At 42.9% G+C, this 23,986-nt stretch overlaps 1 protein-coding gene across 2 annotated transcripts; it reads right to left on the reverse strand.

Annotated features, from left to right (window-relative positions):
* Positions 1-1,883: 1,883 nt before the first annotated feature.
* On the reverse strand, positions 1,884-9,504 carry pcdh18a (protocadherin 18a). Of its 2 annotated transcripts, none has more exons than XM_061046912.1 (4): positions 6,505-9,504; positions 5,742-5,830; positions 5,025-5,197; positions 1,884-3,317 (listed from the first exon to the last, which is right to left on the reverse strand). In XM_061046912.1, exons 1-4 carry the CDS (start codon positions 8,992-8,994, stop codon positions 2,494-2,496), a joined length of 3,576 nt encoding a protein of 1,191 aa, XP_060902895.1. In that variant the 5' UTR covers positions 8,995-9,504; the 3' UTR covers positions 1,884-2,493. The 2 variants fall into 2 exon arrangements, with proteins under 2 accessions (XP_060902895.1, XP_060902903.1); XM_061046920.1 differs by having other exon boundaries at positions 5,742-5,797; positions 6,505-9,502.
* Between the last annotated feature and the right edge of the window lie 14,482 nt (positions 9,505-23,986).

The raw sequence follows: 23,986 nt of genomic DNA on the forward strand, positions 1-23,986 counted from the left end.
CTGTTGTTTAAAATAATCTCAAACAGGGATGCAGTGATATCAAAATTCACAATGTAACACATCACTTTACTAGGCAAATCCAAGTTGGTAAACTAACTAACTAACACTGGTAAACTATAGACCAAGTGCGCTTTTGGCGGACGATCAAGTTTGAGATGCACCAAACTGCTAAAACAAAGTGACTCAGTGAAGGTTAAATCAAGAACAGCATTGTTTTTCAAAGATATAGTGTACACTTGCATTGTTAGCAATTTGTTTAGTCCTTTTTTTTCTTAAAATAAGCTAAATTATGTGCAACAAATGCAATAGCCTAGATTACATGCCGCCACTCTGACTGGTTTCTATATTAAGGGGCCGAGCTGAACAGCATCCACTGAGTAATTCACTTACTATTGAAAAGTACCTCATACAACCACACTTAATAAAATACTGAACTATCCCTTTAATAATAATCTTCAAGCATAGTACCTGAATGGCAGACTATTTCATTCTGGCTGGTTAGCTGAGCGGCATCTCCTATGGGTAATTTACTTGCTATTGACAAGTACTTCATACAACCCCACTTCAAAAATTCTGAAGTAGCCCTTTAATATTAAGCTTCAAGCATAATACCTGAATGGCAAACTATTTCATTTGAGCAGTTAGAGCCTGCATTTTGTTATAAATATTGTAGCTTGTACATATGCAGAATTCAAGTTTAGTTCCTAAAAGTATGAGCTAATTTAGCACCTAGCATGCTTTAGTTTCCCTCACTCATACACAGCTAATCCTCACTATTTATTGAGGCATGGCCTCTTTAATGATGAAGACAAATGAGCTCATTATTAGGTGTTTGCTTGTGCGTGTAAGAGTGTGTTTTTGTGTGGGTTTTCATGTGCACATGAAACAGCCGCTTTCCTGCAGGTTCTGATGTGTGTTTGTAAATGTGTGTGATTTTGTGAGTGTTTGCGTGTGATAAGTGCTTGTGAGTGTGTGTATGCAAATTCTAACCTTTACCTTGTTAAGGCTGTCTCATGAGGTTAATTGCTTCATTTAGCCTTAGTTGTTGAATGTTTAACACTTAACAGTCTTCTCTTTCTTTCTTGACTGGGTGTGTGGGTGTACCTTTTTTGTGTGTTCTCATCCATGAGTGTATCATCCTGTGAAATAAAGCCTCATGATCACTGCAGTTTGAGCAGGGAAAGGGGAAGGACCTACCTGCTACTTAATGGTAATTATATTAGGGGTCCATATGGCGCAGTGTACAATGACATGCATTTAATTTCTCATTATTTGAAGCTATTATCAGATGTTGTTCATTTGCTAAGCATATGAGTGTGAGGCTTTCATGGACATGAAACATTGAAAGAAAGTGTCCCCACTATGAAAAATAATTGATGCTTAATTATATTTTCATTTAAAGAGATCATTTAGGAATACATTCACAGCTAATGGTGTGTTTATTAGCAGAGTCATGCATGTGAATTGTGGAATAATGAGGCTGAGAAGGTGGGGTGGGGGAGGTTGTCTGAAAAGCACATAGCAGATTATAGCTGTGCATACCAAGTAGGTTGCAGTTCTGATACTGGACATTAGGGGGTGCTTAAAGACAGGGGGCAAATGAATACAGGAATCCATGCAATACTAAGAAGAAGTGTCAAACACCAGTGAAACTTTTTTCAGACAGAACCCTTTCTATGAATCCCTCCAACTTTATTTATCATCAATTGGTCACAATGTCACCATACAAAACCAACTTCCAACTTGAAACCGCAGAGGAATGTGATTTTTTGATACGCACATACATCCAATAACAAAATTAAATACAATTGTTTTATAAAATAAACAGGGCAGAGGAAAAAAAGACACATTAAGTAATATTAAGACATGCAGTGACAAATATAAAAAATAGACATTTTCTTTATTTTTCTGTACAAACATACATGGACACATATAAATATATAGAAGTAAAAAAGAGTGTATTTTTAAAATACAAAGGTCAAATTGTACAGTTACATTCCATTTTAACAAAACAGAGACATAGCACAATATTCAAGTGAGTTTGCCTTTTCCCACAGACACTGTACATATTGTACACTGTAATAGCAGAAATCAGATCACACAACTGTTGGTTTCTCCCCGTGGAGTCTGTTCACGCCGCTGTAAACATTACAAATGAAGAAAGGAGTACAGTTTCTGTTGGAGAATTTCCTTTTGAAATCTCTCAGACGAATTTCAGAGAGAGTGTAATAACAACTGAGCAATCTGTTCTTGGAGCGCTCGCTTTGATGTCTTTAAGTCACCTCAATCACAACTTCAGTGCATGGTTTTACTTTCTCTGAGTCTCTCAGCACTGAGCAGAGAAGAGGTTATTTGGTAAAATATACAAGACGAGCATTACAGTGAACAAGAAACAGTCTTAATAAAGTTGATATATGTTGGCACAAAGAACAAGCAGTCGCCAGGATGATGTGAAATGTGAAATCATGCTTTGCATTCTCTCTCTTTTTCTCTCTAGTTCTGTCTGACGTCCTGCAGCAGTTTGTTGATCTCATGAACTAGCTCGCTAGCATCCATGTTGGTCTCCTGGCGGCTCTCGCTGCGCTTGGCACCCTGGTGACCCTGATGGAAGACACCATCAAAGTCATCCTCCTCAAAATTCTCTGGGATTTCCTCCATGGCTGGCAGCCATTTGAGGTGTGGTGGCTGTCCATTGGTCGGGGTGGAACTGGAGGTGGTTGAAGAAGATGAGGAAACATGATTGGCTGCCACAGATCCATTTCCAGGATTTAAATAGTGGGTATTGGCTGCCCATGCAGCAACTCCTGGGGGGTAAGCAGAACCTTTCCCACCTGGCAACAAACCTCTCCGGTTGTCCTGAGGAACAGCGTTGTTACTATGGTTACCAGCAATGTTTCCATTCCGCGTGCTTCCTCTCTCAGCGGTTGATGAGGATGAAGGCGGGCTCGTTTCAGTGCATTCTGTGTATGAGTCTACATTAGGGGGGAGGAGGCGCTGGAATACAGAGTTCATCTCTGTGAGGAGGGAGCCAGCCCCTCCTCCAGACGCACAAGCATCACTTCCTCCTCCTGAAACAACTCCCCCAGCCCCCGCCTCCTCGCCGCACTCTTTGCCAAAAGTGGAGAAACTCTTACGGCGCTCCGAGTCAACGGAGGACTGGTCATCGTCAGTCACCGGGGGCTGCTGCGAGGACTCCTCCCCGGGGATGTACATGTTGTTGCGATAGTCAGAGGAGGAAGCGGGTGAAGAGAGAGGGGGCATCCAGCACTGGTCAGAGTGTCCGAGGATGCGACATTCATCCGTGCACAGTCTCATAGCTGAAAGGGGAAAAAAGGAGATAAATAGGGAGAGTCAGGAGAAGTTATGATATAAGCCAGAAGAAATCAAATAATAAAAAAAGAGATACACTGCAAAACACCTGGGATTTTGAAAACTCTTACACTTAGGTGTGATAAAAATCTGTGTTGCTGTGGGAGAAAAAAAAACAATATACTCAAATAATGAGCCATAAGCCATGTTTTAAGCATGGGAACAGGGGAAAGAATACTGGAGATGGTGACACACCATTCTTATTTGGACAGCATATGAACACTCCATTTACAACCCATATTAAATATTCAATATGGTCGTGCTTTAGTCTTTCATTAATATCAAAATCACAGCTCAGCTGGGACATCATTAGTTTTCTTTTCCTATTCCTGCACGGAAGACCAGATTGGTGACATTTACAGCTTACAGCATTCATATCCAGGTAATACACAGGATGAAAAGAGCCATAGGAACTAGATAATGAACTAATAACTGTAAGTTGCCACCCAAATAGCATCACAGACAGTTGTTAATGTAATAATTGGCTGATGTGCCAAGCATGTCCATATCTCTCGAATACATCGCTGAGGCGAGGATTTACTTGTTTTCATCGTATCCAGCATGAAAAGCCAAATTTGCCCATCTAAATAGAAAAATCGAAACAAATTAAATCTATTGAAGAGAAACAGGGATAATCCTCCCTCTCGGCCCATTATCTCCTTCCTCTCCCCTGTTTTCATATTAGCATAAAAGATACAGGAAGGGAAGGGGAGGGAGCAAGTTTGCAACACCTCCAAGTCTTTCTAAAAGGGAGAAGAAAAGGCAAGACAGAAACACGGCCCATGTCCACTACCACCCCTCCCTTTTGTCTATCTCAATAAAGACAGAGAATACATTAACAGGTATGGAAAATAAGAGATGCTGAGGAGCTTTTAGGCGTGAAGAAAGGAGTGAGAGAGGGACAGAGTATATGCACGAGTGAGTTAGAGAGAGAGACAGAGAGAGAGAGAATAACATCATTCTAAAAGCAATTACTATGAATTCTCCTCAGTTCAGACATGAAAGTGCACCACTGTCACTCACCAAGGGGGGAAAAGAGAAAGAAAAGAAAAAGAGGGAAGGGGAAAAAACAGCACACTGAGACGCATACCGATGAGTGACAGGCGACTCATCTCCGCTCCAGGGAGGGTTTTACAGACACGACTCTAACTTAGGGGCAGATAACACACACACACACAACCACACACAGTCACACAAACAGCCAGACACACTGTAACCTCTCTCAGTGTGATAACGAGCGTGGAAATGAGGGCTGTGAGGAAGAATGGGGCTGAGTACAATGGTGATTATGTTGGCAGCAGGGTAAATGGAGTGGCTGTATAGGCAGGTGTACAGACAAATAATGGTCTGTGGTCCGGTGCTGTCCATGGTGCTGAATTTGTCAGGCAGGAGATACATTAGAGAGCTGGGTGAGGCCAGGTCAAATCACTGCTAATTCACTTAAGTGTATCGCCTCAGAGTCTCAAACCCAGACACAAACCATCCAAAAAGATGGTTTGAAGACTTTACAAGATTTGATTGTTCTGAGGTGGGGTACATTTTGCTGAAGTGATAATTGAATGTGAGTTTCTGCTATGGAGGGTGTAAACTGAGTAAAGCCTTTGTAAGGATGTTTTAAATCATGGTAAGCTCAGGTGGTATCACTGAGAGCTCACCTGGGTGGAGTCGATGATGCATTTCAAGTTGTATCAGATCAGAAAAGCCCTCCCCCAGCAGCAGTCTGTCCACGGGGGATTCCCGGCCCATATCACAATCACTGTCCCCCGCCTCGCTGTCCCCACGGCCACTGTCCTTCAGGCTGAACTTGTCCATGTCTTGTAATGCATACCTAAGAGAGGGTTTAAAGAAAACATTACAAACACATACTCATCAATTGGTCAGAGATACTGTTTCAAATTGTGGAGCCTCTTGAATCATTCAAATCTCAAGACAAGGCTTAACCCATCACTACTTCATGCAGGGAGATCCATTCAATAAATCTATCCCAACAGCAACTAGGGGCATCAATAAATCTGTAATCTGTAAGATCATAAGGTGATATCCTGATGAGAGTAATGATGGATGCACACTTTACAATTTCAACCATTTCTTTGAGAAGTAAACAAAATTGTTGTGACATTTAGACAAATGATCTGTATACTTCTGAACTGAATGACTTGGTATGATAAAAAAAACTTGAAAATGGATAAAGAAACATTTACACGCTGTCAAATCATGATCTTCAACCAACCAACCAACTGACAGAAAACAGTTCACAACAGGTTGTTGCAACATGTAATACACAATGAACATTAAGTGACTTAAAAAATAAACAAAGGGTATTTTTCTATGGGCAGATTTGGGAGGAAAACTGAGGGATAGGGGTAAATTACCTGTAGCTGCGGGAGTATTTGTTGCCACGGAAACTGGGTCTGGGCTGGTACTGGCCCTGATGGAGCATGGACAGAAGCTGTGAGACTTGCTACATCCAAAAATAACAAAAAAAAAACAAAAAACAAAAAAAACAAAAAAAAAAGGGGGGGATGAATAACAGATGGGAAATTAAGGAGGGAGAAAAAAGAGACAACACAGAAGACAAAATAATGGATGAGTAAACACAAAATGGATGATGGAAAGGCTGCTACAAATGGATGAGACAAAATGGATGATGTTAAAAACAAAAATGGGGGGATTTCTAGATGAATATGGAGACGTATGACTGAGGGATGAGTAATGGTCATGATGGTGAAGTAATGATGACAGGGTGTAAACAAGGTAAAGACAAAGACACATCTAGAATCATCAGCAGTTTTAATGAGAGTCCGATTGAACTACAGGGCAGTGTTGATTAAGTCACTGTCACACAACCAGATGAGTTAATTTGTTTGAACGGAGACAGCTGTGTGAAGATGAAAAGGCTGGTGTGTGTGTGTGTGAGAGAGAGAGAGAGAGAGAGAGAGAGAGAGAGTAAAATAAACTGAGTGAGAGAGAAAATTTGGAAAGGGGCTGTGCGAACACATTACATTTTTTTGAAAAGGATTTTCTTTCGTATGTGTGTGTATGTGTGTGTGTGTGTGTGTGTGTGTGTGTGTGTGTGTGTGTGTGTGTGTGTGTGTGTGTGTGTGTGTGTGTGTGTGTGTGTGTGTGTGCTCTCACCTCCACTGGGGGAGTTGCGTGTGCCAGTTCCAGTGCAAAGCTCTCTGGAATGTGATTGGACGAGATGGTCACTAGGCTGTTTAGAGACTGGTGGCTGTGGTGATTCTGCCTGCTCCCGATCTGAGCCCGGTCCATGGGGGGGGTGGACGAAGGCGACCTGTGATGAGCTCTGATGGGCAGCGTACCGTTCACTGTGGGAACCAGGGTGATATCACCTTTGTGGATTTGACGGGAAGGTTTCTTGGGGTGGTGCGAGTGGGTCAGCTCGGTCACCCGACAGTTGTAAGAGTTTCTCGTGTCTTTCTTCTCCCTGTTACAGCGAGCAGCAAACACCACCATGATGACCAGGAGCAGGGCGCAGATCGCCCCCAGAGAGATGATGATTATCAGGGATGCATCGAGAGCAGACTCTCCCTGATCCATCACCTGCACGTGGTTCTCTAAGTTCTCATAAAGGGTAAGTTTAAGCACCGCCTTAGCACTGAGGCTCTCCCTCCCCTGATCCCGTACCACCACTGTCAGCTCGGCATGCTCGTGTGGGAAGTTCTCCAAGCTTGCATTGGCATGGATCTCACATGTTCTAGGATCAATAAGAAAGAAGCCCTCCTCGTTGCCACTGACAAGGGAGCAAATGAGCTCAGCGTTGACCCCTGTGTCCCGATCAGTCACCCTGACCATGGTCACCAAATGTCCAGCCTCAGTGAACTTTGACGCAGGGACGTCAGCAGTGAAGTTCCACAGCTGGGGGACTACAATCACTGGAGGATTGTCATTCTCATCCAGAATATTCAGAATAACTGTGGAGTTGCTGAGCAGCGGTGGTTTCCCTGAATCTTTAGCTTGAACAACAAAGGAGATGCGACTCACATCCTCACGATCAAAAGTTCTCAGGGCATAGATGGCTCCATTAGAGGGGTCAATGGTGACGTAGGTTGAGATGGAGCTCCCATGAACAGAGTTCTCCAGGATGGAGTAGCTCACCTGTCCATTGGCGTCGAGGTCAGGGTCAGTGGCTAAGATGGAAGTCAGATATGCTCCTGGGGCATTGTTTTCTGATTTAAAGATCTCATATCGCCCCTTCTCAAAACGTGGTGGGTTGTCATTCTCATCAGTGACATGCACAGTGAAGTGTTTGACAGTTGAGAGGCTCGGGGTCCCCTTATCCTCTGCCACCACTGTCAGACTGAACTCTGACCTCTTCTCTCGGTCTAAAGACACGTTAGTCAAAATCATGTAGTTGTTCTCGTAGGTCTTCTGCAGTTTGAAATATCCTTGACCGTGAAGTTTACACTCAACTTCTCCATTCAAGGCAGAGTCCAAGTCCTCCACCCTCACCAAAGCTACAAACGTGTCCAGAGGAGAAGCTTCAGATATATAGGCTGCGTCCCCATTCCCCTGTGAGGACATGAGGTTGATGCTTATGTCTGGTTTGTTGTCGTTCACGTCCACCACTTTCACCAGGATCTTGCAGTGAGCAGGCATGGAGTTCGGACCCATGTCTTGCGCTTGAACATCAATATCATAAGAGTTAACAGTCTCATAGTCCACACGCCTGACGAGGGTCAGGTGACCGCTGTCGGGGTTAATTCTGAATGTCTCCATTATTTTGGGGGACACGTGACTGCTGAACGAGTAGACTATTTTGGCGTTTGTCCCGTCGTCCGCGTCAGTGGCGTTTAAGTCAATTAGTAGAGTGCCAACAGGTGAGTTTTCTGGGAGATTTATGACATAGGACGACTTGTCAAAAATCGGGCTGTTGTCATTTGAGTCAGCAACATTGATTTTGAGTAGGGTTGAACCCGTCCTCGGGGGAACGCCCCTGTCAGAGGCAGTGTACTGAAGTTCATAACCGGAGCGCACCTCTCGGTCCAGCTCCCTGAGCACCACCAGCTCTGCGTATTTGGCACCGTCAGTCCTGGATTGGATGTCAATCTTGAAGAAGTTGTTGGGCTCTAAGGCATACGTGTAGAGTGAGTTCTCTCCGACGTCGGGGTCCGTGGCACTGTCCAAGGGAATGCGCGCTCCCACGGCTGCGCTCTCGGAGATCTCAATGGGGATGACGGCGCGGGCAAACTGGGGTGCGTTATCGTTGATGTCTAACACTTCCACCTCGACGTGAAATAGCTGCAGGTGCTCAGTAGGGAGTGTCAGCACATCAAATTGAATGGAACAGTTCAGATTCTTTTCACAGAGTTTCTCACGGTCAATTTTGGTCCTGATGCTGATTTCGCCGTCCTGCTCGCGCAGCGCGAGGAAAGACGAGCTCCCTCTTTGCATTGCTCTAAAGCGGAGCGACACCGAGCTCGGAAGTTTTGCCACGACATCAGCCACATCGTCTCTCAAACGGGTGATAACTGTGCCCACCTTCTGCTCCTCGTAAATCTGATATTTCAATGTCTTACCGGAGACGTGTTGTGTTGCCAGCGCCAAAAGAGCAAAAACTTTCCACATTCTTGTCAGTGGTAGTCCTTTCATTCCTCCTGTTTGCATTTTGTATAAGCAACAAACGGATCTAGAAAAAGCTCCAAAAGGCAGTATAGGTCGATTCCAGCTTTAACTTACTATGGGCTGTGCTCCGTCAATCAGCAGATGCATCGCTTTATCAGCGGAGCAATGAAAAACAAAAAACAAAGAAAAACAAACACGTTCGACTGTGAAATGAAAGCTGGCTAAAGTTGCATTTATGCCCATAAAGGCATCACAATTTCCTTCTGTCTGTCCTTCACTGTCAGGCAGATCTGTTGCGCGCATCCAGTGTGCGGGAGAAGCAGATGCAACTGAAATCTGTGCGCCTTTCTCCCTCTCCTCGCTGTGTCTGCTCTCTTCCTCTCCCTCTCTCCGTTTGAGGTGCCTCTGCACATAGACTTGCCCAAAATAGCCCGCCTCCAACCAACTATAGTAGTACACCAGCCCCGGCCCCCCTTTTCACATCCCGAGGAAGACAAACGCTTCTTAAATCAAAAGCTGGCTGGTGGCCACTCAAAGTACAAGAGGAGAAGCGAAGGAGGCGAAAAGAGGGGAGGAAGAAGAGAAAGTGGGGGATCAAAACCCCGCCCTGTGGGGTTCACTCTGCCCACTTTTCTGAGTAACGACCATGCCCCTACAATGGACAGGAGGGAAAATGAACTGAAGAAGAAAACATTCATTCAAGCTTCCCCATTTCATTCGTGTAAAAGCAGGGGAAGGTTTACGAGTTCCTCGCTTCAGGTCTGTTCTCCCCAGACTACATGGAACCACGGAGAGTCTAAATTATCATTTGACAGATCCAAGACATAGCCCCCTTAATCACCAGCTTTACCAAGAACTTTATTAGACACACTTTAATATATACCAAAACCCAGCTATAAGCAGATGTCACCAATCACTCATCCAACACAGTTACGCGCTGCATGCCATGGCTTTAAATGCAGTAAACCTAGCCTACTTTTTCAAGACTTTTTTCCCTTCCTTTTCAAGTGGCAGCTGACTACCTCCCTCCCCATGCGCAGACAAACGGGGGTAAATATTTTGAGCTTTCACATGTATTTTTTTGGTCATCTTTGGCTGTCTAGGGGGGGAGTTAAGCCGGCTAAACTGTGTGGCGAATCGCGCAGAAAGAGAGCCGGACTCTAATGAATGCCTTTAAAGAGTTGGTCACGCCGAAGAACAGCTCTGTTCTCGTGCACAAATGTGTTCAGCATCACTTTCAACTCCCCGCAGGACGAGTATAACGAGCAGAGCATCCGAAACACCAGTTTGGACAGGCATCTAATTCCCCTGGAATAAAAATGAATCGTATTTGTGTCAAAGCGCATGGATGAGAAAAAAGAGAAACTGAGACATTTTAAGAGAGAGACACAGATAGCGAGGGAGAGATAGAGAAATAGAGAGTGTGTGTGTGTGTGTGTGTGTGTGTGTGTGTGTGTGTGTGTGTGTGTGTGTGTGTGTGTCGTGCGTGTGTGTGAGAAAGAGAGATATGATTTAACGAACGTGCACAACTGGGACTGTGCATTCTGGAGACCATCTGGCGCGGTTTGTTTGGCACCAGGTCCCGGCAATAATGGCCGACCAAACAAGACGGAGACCCGAACCTTATACCACTGTGTGGAAATAGTTGTCTTTGGGGGATTGTAGAGTACCAAGCAGCTTCTTTGGATCCTATTACACAATTTGGACTTTTGCATTATGGTTCTGGTGTGCACGGTATTCCAGCAACAGGTTTTTTAAACCCTCATAAATATTGAAATCAAATATTATAGCAGAAGTTGAAGATGAGGGATGATAACCCCACGAGCTTCCTCCGACGAAGCAAACAAAAACACAAAGCGTCACGCTCACTGATGTCTGACTTTAAGTTATCACGTGTCGAATAGTTTTACTAGTCTATAAATTACCTTAAGGCATAGATAGATACCAAATTAAAAAAACTGATTAATAATTTACCACCAGCTGCTACTGACTGTCTGCATGAGGAATGTAAAAAAAGAATACATCTCAAGACTTGAAGATGTTATCCATTTGAACCAGGTCAGTCAGTGTGGGCTGATCTGTTTAACGCGTAGCATCTGCACCGCTTCCAACGCTTTCTGCGCATTTGCCTGAAAACAATAACTTATTAAATATTCCAAACGTGCATGGACATCAACCAGAAGCTCCCTTCTTAAAAGCCTGAGCCCCGAAAAGGCGGAAAACCTTTATTCCCGCTCAACGTGTCTATTCATCGCCTGAGCCATGTCTGCAAAATGTTTGCATTCACTCCCTCTTTTTGCACATCTTTCACTATAGTGCGCTTCTTATTTAAACAGGTTTGATACGGGCACCCGGCATTTCCATAGCTCCAAATGTTCACAATGCAGTAATGCAATTACTCCCTGCGTCCCAGAGAAGCTAATCACATTTGGAGAACAAAGTCAGCTCCGGAGTTTATGGAAGAAGAGAGGAAAAGAAAAGAAGACAGAGTGGGGGGGGGGGGGGGGGGGGGGGTGAACTGGGGTCTTAAACACTGCAGAGAATAAAACAATTAATGTATGGGGGGGTATAATCTAAGTAAAAAGCAGATGGAGACTTAATACATTTAGGCACGCTACATAACCAGAGGAGCCAAACAAACATGGCCTTTGTAGTGTTTAAGAAGAGCAATAATTAAGTTTAGAAAATATTCATGCTCTGTGTAGCAGGTGCATAGATGGCGGTATGTCTGTGGGATTTAGGAGGTTTTTGCCTCCAGCTCCCCAAAGATACTTTTATTGATCCAAAGGCGGCTCTGAGGCCCTGATCGGTGCCTCTCCTCAAATGCACGCGATCAGCACTAAACAAAACAAACAGCTCCAGCGGCTTGGTGCAGCTCTCTACATCTCTGCCGATGTGTGCTCGGGCCTTGTAGCCATAAAGTGATAGTGTGAATTAAACGTCTGTCGCAAACATTCATGGCAATCTTGACAATGTCCCCCCCGCCCTCCACCGAGTCAATAGGCGCAGCAGGTGGAGTGGTCATAGTGACGCACCTCCGAACCCGGGTTCAGAGGAATGCTTGCGTGCTTGCGTCTGTGTGCACGCGGATTGCTGGTGGTCATGGTTGTAAAGGCACGCGAGCATCTGTCGCCTCGTCTGCCCGCTCATTGTCACTTATTCAATTAGAAGCGATTTGGTAGATTCCATTCCGGAGGGGAGGAGTAGAAGCACAGAGAGGTTGGGAGTTTGCTTTCACTGCTGCTGGAGGGAGAGTTTATACCTCCCCCTCCCCCCCATGCTTTCACCAGGGGTTCATAGAGCTTTATTACTTTATGACTCGTTGGCCACCATTGTGTGTGTGTGTGTGTGTGTGTGTGTGTGTGTGTGTGTGTGTGTGTGTGTGTGTCTGTAGAAGCTGACAAAAAAGGGTGCACTGCCTTGTTCTTGCTCACAGTGCATGTGGTGATCACACTCACGGCGCAGCATATTGCAAGCGATGTCAACAGTTGGGCGACAAATTTATAGCCCCAGCAGAACTACGGGGGCAAAGAAAGAATGTGTCTGGTCACATTAAAAGTGTTCGCGTTACTGCACCGCTCCGCTACTCCGTCAGCCAGCACCCCATGAAAAGAACAGGCTGTTATTACTTTTTTTCTTTGCAGACTTTACTGACTTATGCGGTAGGAGAGGTGTATAAAATATTCATACCTCTCCTCCTGCAAGACCAGTACAAAGCGTCATTTTCACTCCGGCATGGATACACTGTATGGTTGACCAATGCATTTCTGTTCTATTCTCCTCTTGAAGCCAGGTGTGACTGGGAGTTTGTGAACTGTCAGTGCTTTGCTTTGAGGTTTGGCTGTTAAATTCCCCCATTAGAAACTTCCATTCTATCTCGTTTCACTCAGTCCTAGGATGTTTCTATTGCAGTTTTTTTTTGGAATACTGGCTGTTGCGTTTTGAGTTTCTAATCATTTTATTGTAAGTCATTATTTGTTATGGCCTCATTTGTACCTTGTGATTCATACCCAGCTGACTTTATGTGTATACACACACACACACACACACACACACACACACACACACACACACACACACACACACACACACACACACACAGGCCAGCACACACCTTATCTGACTGAATGGCATTGACAGCGAGGTGCCTTGCCCCACCAAGACATGGCACAGACAAACACAAAGGCTTCACAAACAATCAGCACCACAGCACTCAGTACGGTACCCCCCCCCCCCCCCCTCTTAACTGTATATTTAAGTCAAGCTCAGATTTATATTTTTGAGGAAACAAACTTGCTTTCTATTCTCATTCTTAAGAGAATTGCATTGCCCGTGTGGTAAATAATGGTAATCAAAAGGTCGGTCATAACAGAATGACACTGTCCAGACATATAGTTTAGTTTTTCTTTTTTCTTTTCTTTTCTTGTTTTCTTTTTATTATTGTCATTTCCTGTTTAATTTTGTTACTTGCCCTTCTCTCTGTGTTCCAGATCCTGCTTCTAAGGTTTCCCGCATTGTGTGTCAGTCTGGCACTGATCGATTTCACCTGTGTCTTGTTGTCCCCTGATTGTCTGTGTATTTAATCCCTGTGTGTCCTCCCTCATGTTGCCACTTCATTGTGTTTTTCTCAAATTAACCGTGTCCATGTGTTTTTCCCCCACATAATTCTTGTGTATGACTTTTGACCGTTCCTTTTGCCTGCTCTTTTGGACTACATGTGTATTGAACCGAACTGAATAAACCTTCCTTTTGTACTCTACCCTGTGGAGTCTTGCTTTTGAATCTTTTTGAGTGTGTCTTTGTTTCACACATCTACAGGTTGAATTATTTGCTCTGTGTTAAATTACGTTATTTGTGCTTAAAAAACTGTTAATACATAAATGTTGGTCCCACTACGAGTGGCTGAAATAGGGAATTATAAAGGAACACTTTCTAGGTGCAGCAAAGGTCGGACTCTGCACGTCTCACAGGTGTGTTAAAAGAGCCTTTCTGTGCACTTGACATATACTAAAGTGAATTCTTGCAGAATATATGTTTAAGGTACATTTAGTCCAAGTGTTTATGCATAATATGTATAGTATGAAGATTTATTGTCAACAAACTTTTTGAAAAAAAAACTAATACATTCAGAAAACAAGTCTCTAGGAAATGAACTTCAACAGCAACCATGCCTCGCTACAATTCATTTATAAGGAACACCATGTTGCATTTTTGAAGGATGACCGAAGTATACATTCATATTGATCATTGCCACCAGAGCTACAGTACAACCTACATCTCTGAGGTCTTTATTGATCTGTATTCAACTTGCTGTGACATGAAAACAAATGTTAAACAAACTCTTATAAATATATGAAAGTATAAAATTCATGAGCAACAAAGCACCAAGTTTCAGTCTTTTCTCTGATCGTTTTAGTCTACTGGAAGTAATGTAAAAACATTTTAATTATCTCAAACATAGTAGTATTTCAATCAGGAGAGCCTTCATTAAGGAAGAACAATTATTTATTTAACATTTAAGGAAATAAATGTGCAATGTCTTTGGGGATTAGACTCCATCATGACGACTTCATGTACTAGGAGGGGTAATGAGGCCGACTGCAGGATGGGATACCCCCCTGTAGAGTCTAGACACTGGTGGTGGTGATAGAAGAATATAGGATGGGATGAGGAGTGGGTTTCTGAGGCGGTATCTGAACTCTGCTGAGCTGGAATGGAGGTGACTGTGGCAATGGAGGGTTTCAGCGATCGCACTGAAATGACAAACTGACTGTGGATGAGAGAGAACAGATTTTAAAATGTGATTGCAGCACACCGTAGCCACCTTGTAACTGCCTTGAAAAGTCTGACTCCAACAATATAAAATAAGCCCAAAAAAATCGACTTAAACGACATGATAACATGATGTGTTTTTGGAGGGGCTATAAAAACCTTTGAACTGCAGAGTAATTACATCGAGATGAGATAACTTTGCATCAATTAAGTCTGACATGGCAACAAACAAACATTTTACTGGAATTACATTGTGAATATGGGCATCACAGTGTGTGTGTGTGTGTGTGTGTGTGTCTGTGTGTGTGTGTGTGTGTGTGTGTGTGTGTGTGTGTGTGTGTTGATGTATGTGGGTGTGTGTGTGTGGGGGGGGGATTGGGACTGACTACTTGTCTTTGTTTGTTTTTTTACTGTGCTAGTAAAAGCAAACCTGGCAGGATTAATTCCTTACTCATTTGTAATGCTTAAAAGCTTTTAGATGATCAAAAATAAGTAAAATGCATTGAAGTTGCTTTTAGGATGTAACACAAAGTCAAAGATGGTTATTTAATAGATACCTGTGTCAATACCATGGCAACAATAATAGAAGTCCTATGCACCCAATATTGGGTACTTTCTTGTTTTCAATGAACAAAAATGACATGAAAACTACTGCACGCTGTCTGGTACTGAACTTCGAGACTGAATCGTTTTGATATGATCAAAAAGTACTAATGTGGAACATTTTGACCAGATGGGGTAAAAGCTTTAATTGGCTTATTTGTGTAATGAGTAATGAGGAGTTATGGTTATAGCAATAGTGCAGAGTTGGCTTAGGCTTTGGTGGAGGGTCCCAATGGGGTTTCTTTTCATGGGGCCCAGAAATCCTTGCAATACCCCTCTTTGTGAACATAAGTGTGTCCACACATGGTGAGTGCAGCATGAGCCTGGATAGGGTTTTAAGATCATGTTGGCTACTCTATCTTTTTCATGATTCCACTGTGCTCCTAGATCTCACACATGAACTTGGTGATGAAATATATTTTGTAGCTGATATGTTTCATATTTGTAGATTGCGGTTCATGAATTAATAAATTATTAAAAACTGGAGCTTTGAATGAATAATTCCTCACATTTGGAAGCATGCTTGTTTACTTTCTTACCAAGAGTTAGATGAGAGCATCGGTGTAAGTCTTAAATCGGTCCATTTAATTAAGCCAAATGCAGTGGACAGTAATCCTAGTTTTTAAGACTGAAAATGAGGGGAAAAAAAGCTCTGTCCAATTGTTAAATACTGAAGTCTCTGGTTGCCTGGCAACTGCATGACAAAACTTCCATCAGTTATCACACCTGTCCACATGGTAAATGGACAGTACTCATAGTGCCCTTTTTTATTCAATGTGCTGTGACACTACATGTCACTTTCACCCATGACAACACACATTCCCATACTGATGCCCATTCATTGTCTGGCACAAAAATAAGTGTAAACAGAAAATAAGTGTGTTAATAAAGGAACTTTAGAGTGTGGCTGAAAGCAGTTTTGTTAGCTTTGAGCATGGGCAGCTGTTTCCTCTGCTTCTAGCCTTACATTTATAGTAAGCAAAGCTTGCAAGCTACTAGCAGTGACTTTATATTAACAGTTAGTCTAGGCTAACTATTGTTTGCGTATATCTTATAGAGGATTTGACAGTGGTTTTGGTCAATTTAACAAAACCCTCAATAAAGGAGTTCATTATACAAAATGTCAAAATGTTCCTCAAACAATCTTGTGTATTGTTATTGACTGAATCCTCGGAGATTAGATTGTTCTGCTTGAAGTTTGAAATTTCATTCTCATTTGATATTGATTCAGAGCAATCGTACTCCACATCCCACCAAGACACTCTCTGATATCTGTGGACATGGTGTTGATGTATAAAAAACCTTTCTTTAGTCATCAGTTGTTCCTTTTTTGAAAGAGGAGGGTCTTTACAAAATAAAATTGGAATATATTGAGGCAATATAAATTGCAAATGTATATTAATTAGGATGGCTCCTACCCCTTCTCCACTCCCCTGTCAGAGTCACCTTGAATTAATGCAGAAAACTGAGTTAGGGCCTATTAGTCTGAGTAAGTGCTTTCACATGTAAGACACACCTACCAGCCCCCGTGTGTGTGTTAAAGTGTCTGCCCAGGACTGTGTTTCCTCTTGTGTCGACGTGCTGTGAGCTGGTGTTGTGTGTTTGATTGACATGTTGTTGATTTGTTGGGGACTGCCTTTTCCCCGATACGATGCCTGTCTACAGCCGATGACTGACAGCTAATTTGTGGTCCAGAGATTAGTGTTTTAGAAAAGGAACTTTTTCAGAGACACGCCACATCCAACCTGAATTGGTCCCATTTGGTGCCATTTCTTTGACAGAATGGTGTGTGTCAGGCCAGTAATGAGGACAGGCCAAGCTTTTCCACATGAAGGCGGCCATCATCCTTGAGATATGGTTTTGAAACACACAGTGACAGCTGCTTTTGTACATGTCACTAAGCATGTGTTAACAGTATCAGAACATTTTCATCACTTCTGATTGATGCATGGGCAGAGTTTAGCATCAGTGTGGTTATTTTAATGAACTTGTAATGAAGTCGAGGTCATGTGTGTTTTGTTGCAGACTTAAGAAATCAAAGACCTTTGCGGGTTTCTCCATCGCGTTTGAATGAGGAAATGTTAGATTGGAAGTAACAGCGAACAAATAGGGGACGGCAGCCACAGAGCAAACTGCCTAACTTGAAGCAGATATCACAGGAGCATACACACACACACACACACACACACACACACACACACACACACACACACACACACACACACACACAGACTCAAATACAAGCACAACCACAACATAACTAGCTCCAGAGACTTTCTGGCACACACCAGACCCCGATGGGTGTGGGAGGAGGAAACCAAGCTCAGCGAAAGTGCTGCAGCCCTGTCTGGTCTGTGTTACACAAAGCCCCTGTTGTTCCCCCTGCAAACAAATCCTAACAACTTGGATTGATTAGAGGTAAAAAAACATGAGCTGTAATAACACAGACCAATACTTGGGCTGCTCTGTTCAGAGCCCAGACATCCATAAAACCTGTCTGTGTGTGTGTGTGTGTGTGTGTGTTCAAGTAGGTGTGCATTTGGTCAAGTGTGTGTGTGTGTGTGTGTGTGTGTGTGTGTGTGTGTGTGTGTGTGTGTGTGTGTGTGTGTGTGTACACATGGGAGGCGATTTACTTGCGAGGGGTTAGGCCCTCGCTAGAGTGTTACATGTTTAAGTGTCCCCCGGTGACCCACTTCCTGGGGTTGCACCAGATTTACGGTTCCTGAGGTTCTGAGAGCTGGCAGCTGTGGAATGGGGGAATGGATTGGGGGTCATGATAAAGAGGAGTGGAAAGGGCTGAAGGAGCAAGGGAATGAAGCAGGAGAGGGATGATGAAGTGACGGGAGCGTGGAAAGGTGGAGGCACAAGTTGAAATATGTTGGAGCCTGATAAAGGGCCTGGATGAAGGGAAGAAGATGCCGAGGCACAGGAAGGGGGGAGGGAGAAAGGGCTGTGGAGAGTAAAAGGAGAAAGTAGCTGTTGAATGGGGAGCGTGGAGGGGGAAAGGTAGCGGGAGGGGGGAAAGGAGGTTAGGCAAGAGCGTGGAATAAGACGCAGGGGGGAAACAAAGAAGGAATTGAAGGCGTCAGGAGAAGAGGAAAGAAGGGATGTGTGGGAGGGAGAGGCATAGGCATGGAGCAAAGAAGAAAAAATAAATGGTGACTTTTTCAGTGGACCCCCCCTGGTCCCTCAGATGTTCATGATTAAAACCTCTTGCTCTAATTCACACACTCCTCATTTCTCACCTTTGCTTAATGAAAACACAACTTTGGATTGTTTGACAGCCTTGAGAATTCTGGGAAGCCTCTGTTCTTATGTGTGCCTGTGTTTGCAGTATGTACGTGTGTGTGTGTGTGTGTGTGTGTGTGTGTGTGAGAAGGAGAGAGCGTGCACAATTTGAGTATCCATTAGTTATCCAACAGCCTAGCTGCACCTTGGATTCGAGAAGGAAAAAAAAAAAGACCTTGGGAAAGGTTATACAAAGTAGGGAGATAAAGTGGATTTAGACAATCATTTCTTCTGCGGGATGCAGAAACAGGAACAAATTGGCCACATATTTCACAAGCTGTTGGACTCTATTGAGGAATGCTTAACATGGTGTTTCAAGTTTATGCAGGGGGGATTTGGGACAGAATCCAAACAGCGAAAAAAAGCAAATGCTCAATCAACTCATCAGGCAGTGAGGTGCAGAGAGAGAGAGAGAGAGAGAGAGAGAGAGAGAGAGAGAGAGAGAGAGAGAGAGAGAGAGAGAGAGAGAGAGGAGGACTCGTAACAGATGACTGGAGAGGCAGAAAAGAAATATGAAATTGACAAAATGTGATAAAGTTGACTAAAAGGATGATGGATTGAATAAAAGATGGAGAGAGAAATGACATTTCATGGGGTGTATCCAATTTTGGGCAATTTGACTCCTCATTCTCTTGACAATTAAGGTGAATTGTAGCGCGGCTCATTTGGATTCATCAGTTTTATCCCCTTACATGAGTGTGTTCACATCAGTGCATGAATTACATTACTGTCTGGCTATTGTCAATCACACACACAGAGAAATGGAAAAGATTATCCTTCAAAACATGCCATTTACAAACTGAACGGACAGGTTATTCAATCTAATAAACCTGGACAGCCATTCATTTTAATCAGTTTGATACAGTAACGGTTTTATAAAGAGACAACAGGAGGATTATATGTTAAAAAATATTATACTTGTTTTATATGCGACATGATTGGAGTTGTAGCAGAAAACACATTGGATATAATAATGAGTAATGCAAGAATAAGAATAATGCACGATGAGTCATTGAGATGAATTTGTATTCTGCTTTAAAAGCATTCTCAGCAGAAATGAAATGTTCTTCACCATCACTAATCATCGCACAAGTCTTGTCAAGTCTTCATCACTCCTAGGCTGTAATTATTTGCTCCTCTCGGCTAACAAGCAATTAATTCACATCAGAGGTTTCTCCTGCACAGGAAGCAAAAAAAACAAAACATTAATGGCAAGGAAGCTCTCTCATGGTTTGAGTTTTTCGACGAACTCCGATACAAGAGAGAAAACAAAAACATGTTGCTGAAGTGTGAGCCGTCACTCCCAAGGGCCTCATCAAAGGCAGGCGAGGAGAGGAGGAAGAGATCGCCATGATCGTGGACACAAACACAGAGAGATGCAAATAAGGTTGTTCTGAATCACACTCACAAAACCGAAATCCAGAAAACATGGAAGCAATACAAGTCCATTTTGTTGATTACAATGCCCTCAAAATTGTTCTTCTTTAAACATCAATTAAACAAGCATCCATCATAATTAGCCAAATTAATTCCCACATGCACAACATCATCATCAACAGCATGCTTTTGTTCACGCTTGATTACTTTTATATATACCAATAGCTACCTCGCGTTTAACATCTTTTCTCCTCAGCGAGCAGACAAGAGGCAGCCTCGGAGGGATGCTAGCTTTCATCTGTAATAAAAACAAGACAGGACACAGGGTGCTAGTGTACTAATCAATAACCATTATCACAACTGCTCACCTGCTCCTAGACTTGTGCGACGGCTGCTCAGGGTCTGATGATTTATTCTGAGGAGATGCACCATAATGACTCATATGATTGAAAGACCTGAGAAATGGAAATACAGCTCTGCAAAAGAATTCTTTAGAGGAATAGTGTGTGGCAGGGACATGACAGGCATTTTGAGGGAAAGTGGCTCAATTTATATATATATTTAAAATACAAAAACAGTGTTGCCATACCTACTGGATTGTCTCCAGGCAGCCATGCTAATGTTGGAACCCTATTTACTTTTGATGATTTGAAGAGAAAGCACATAGCAATGGTCAATATAATGGTCCTGTTCTTCTTCAAATCATAACCACTTCTATATTGAACAAGAAATATGGAGCAAAAATACAGTGCTATTTTCAAAACTGTCTTAACGTTCTTTAAAATGAACAATTGTCAGAACTGTTAAATGGGACAAAACACCTCTACTGGATGTCACTATTGGTGACTGTACTGGATGTCTGCAAAATGTCAGATTTCACTGGAAACGAGTGGTTGTGTCAGTAAACTCATCATGTCATCGTGTGAGCCGTGCTGGTCAAAATGTGTCTGCTTTTTACACATTTTTTCACAGCTTTTTAGATTCAAAAAAGGTAAAAGTTTACAGAGAAAACCTCCATACTGTACAATACAGCAGTACATCTAAAGATCAGTACATGTATTCAGTAAACCTGTTAACCATGTGTTACATGTGCTGTATACAGAAAATTCATCATCTGGTTTTTCATGTAAAGTCACAAAATGTTACCCATGTGTTCCTAGTTCATTACTATCAGCTGGTAGCTCAATTGCCAATTTAGCCTACCACACACATCTGAGTTTGTTTATGAAATATACATTTATGTCTGACCAATTCCGGTTACTAAATGGACCATTTGACTTGTGACGGCTCAAATGATGAAAGACAAGTTGTGAGGATTTTGTGTGTTTCAATGAGAATCAACAATTGTACAAAACATTCTAATCTGTTGTGAAAGACAAACTATCTGTTCAGAGATTTGAACTCAACATTTCAAATTAAAGTCATTTTCATTTGAGAATTGAGCCAAAGTTAATGAAAACAAAACTGAATAGAGTATAGAGGACGTGAAGTTAAATCTTAAAGACTACAGATGATAGATACTGATACTGTACCCGGCATATCTGCTGGCACTTTAAGAACAGACAAAACCATGCTATTATTACCCTTATTATGTCTTCTTTATTATTAATATTTTATTGTTTACATCACAAGACAATAAATAAGGCCAAGAAACCAAAAACCATTCCTAAAGAGCGGTGTGCAAACCAAGGTATTTCGAGATAAGCGTGTTTGAGCCCATCCAAAGCTTTCCAAATAAACAATTTTACACAAAGATTTGAAACACTTGTCTCTGAGTCTGACTGAAAGTAAACAGATTACTCAGCACCCTGGCTAAGCCTTCATGGCTAACTGCCAGAGGGATCTGCAGCTGAGGAAACTTGCAGCACAGTCATTAGTGCACCATGTTTGTGTTTTACTGCAGTCATACTGTTTTCTTATACCACAGAACAGCACATGGTGTTTCATGTGAAGGGCTGCAAAACATCTGACCTATTAGCAGCACTCTCTCGCACTCACTTAAACATTGCAGGTATGTATGTGTACAGCTCACAGAAGCAGGATGGCCAAATTCATGGGACAATGTTGAGATTAAAATCTACTGGAATGATCATCTCCTATTTACAGGTATAGGTTTGGTTGTGTGTTTATGTGTGGTGGGGGAGGGGAGGCACTTTGTTTAAATGAGCATGAGCTTGTTTTTCTTCTTTTTTTAAGAAAAACTGACCTTGACATCTACTGCAAACACATCACAGGAGGAGTATACGGGATGAGATGTCACATTGTAAATACAATCGGGCTGACATTTGAGAGAGGATTTGACAGAGTGACTCATTACCAAGTGGAGTGGAAAGAGCTGCACACTGTAGAGCAATGCAGGAGATGCTATTTGTTTTTCCTCTTTTCCCCTATGCTCAGCGCTGACAATACAGTTACAGACAGAATAGGCACAATTCCTGTGGCATTTCAAAAGTGAACTGTGCCTTAGTTACCGTTTGTCTTGTTGATATTGTATCTGTGAGCTCTGCCGTCGTCCCGACAATTTCCCCCCCTATTTCCATCTCCATCTCTATCTCCTCCTCTTGTTCTGTCACTCTGAGCACCACTTCTCGCTTTTGTCTTATTTTCGCCTTATCATTTCAGGCTCTCCCATCAATTGTTTCTTCCCTGTTTCTCTCATTCTCTCCTTCTCTCCAGCTGCCAATTCTCTCGTCTGCCTCTGCTTGCTGGAAAGGTGATGTGTGTTTCACTGGTCTACTGTGTGTCTGGCACTTTCCAATTAGCTTGTATACCTGCTTCTGGCTGTGTATGAGATAAGATGGAGCTGATACCACCAGGCTACTGTTATCTCTGTTTTCCTCCTGTCACACACAAACAGATGTATACCTTCACACATGCACAAGCACAGTCACACAAGCACACACTCGGCAAATACGGGGGGTTACTAGCTTCCAGCGCTACAGATGCATTGGACAGATAGATATAGTAAGCTAACAAGGGGTGGACAAGTGTTGTAATGAATGCATCAGGGACTGTCACACGTTGTCAGCTCAGTGTGCCTGAAGTTAGTACCTACCTGCCATCGATTCTCCAGTTTTGTGACTGTTAGCAGTCAACAAACAGCTCCCTCTTCTTGTGCGCGCGCAGGGTCACTTTGGAGAGTGTGTTTATATATTCGGATGTTTGCTAGTGGCAGCATGGTGGGCCGTGTGATGACCCCGCGACCTGCCCAGACTGTTGAATAATAAAAGACTATTCAGACACTCGCAGGGTGACAGCATGAAAGGAGCAGCCACAGAGGGGGAGGCAGGAGGGGGAGGGGGGGGGGTTAAGGCCTAGACATGGCTGGCTTTGTGGGAGGTAAATTATTTCTCTCAGGCTGCTCTCTCACTGTTCTGCTACACTCTAAGTTTTCCTTTCCTTTGCTTTTCTTGTTTTGTTTTTGCTTCCTCTAAGTCCAACACTCTCTCTGTGTCTCTCCAGACCCGTCTCTCTTTGATTCGATCCGTTTGTTGTCAACTCATGCTTCATTTTCACCGCCGTCCCTATTTATTTCATCCACCCACCTCTCTCTCTGTCTGTTTTTTTTTCTCTTCTTTCTTTGTATCACAATCCCCCTCTCTTTCCCTTCCCCACTTCCTTCCTTCTAATCTACTTACTCCTAACAACCTCTCATGTCTTACTTATTTTTTTTCCCAGCCACTTTCTCCTCCAATCTTCTCCTTTTTAGTTCCTCTCAATTATGTGTTTCTCTCCCCCCCTTCTCTAACTCCCTCTCAGCTCCTCCCTCTCCATCTCATTAGTGATGCTGTCTACTAAGGAGGTGATTAGCCTGCTTCGGCTCTAATTAAAACACAGAAAGGGAACTAAATGAGACCTGTGATTTGTGGGTTTGTGTGTGCAACTCTTATCTATACAACGTGTGTGTGAGAGTCACGTTCACTGTGGTAGTGCACTAAACAGCAAGCCACTCTATTTCAGTACAAAGTGTTAACGATTATCCAGAGCTTGTGTT

The sequence above is a fragment of the Labrus mixtus genome, chromosome 2, assembly GCF_963584025.1.
Source record: "Labrus mixtus chromosome 2, fLabMix1.1, whole genome shotgun sequence".
Taxonomy (NCBI): domain Eukaryota; kingdom Metazoa; phylum Chordata; class Actinopteri; order Labriformes; family Labridae; genus Labrus; species Labrus mixtus.

Coding starts and splice junctions, on each gene's coding strand:
- pcdh18a (XM_061046912.1), bottom strand. CDS start 8,994: ATGCAAACAGGAGGAATGAAAGGACTACCACTGACAAGAATGTGGAAA. Junction 5,831..6,504: donor ACGCAACTCCCCCAGTGGAG/GTGAGAGCACAC, acceptor TTTTGGATGTAG/CAAGTCTCACAGCTTCTGTC. Junction 5,198..5,741: donor AAATACTCCCGCAGCTACAG/GTAATTTACCCC, acceptor ACCCTCTCTTAG/GTATGCATTACAAGACATGG.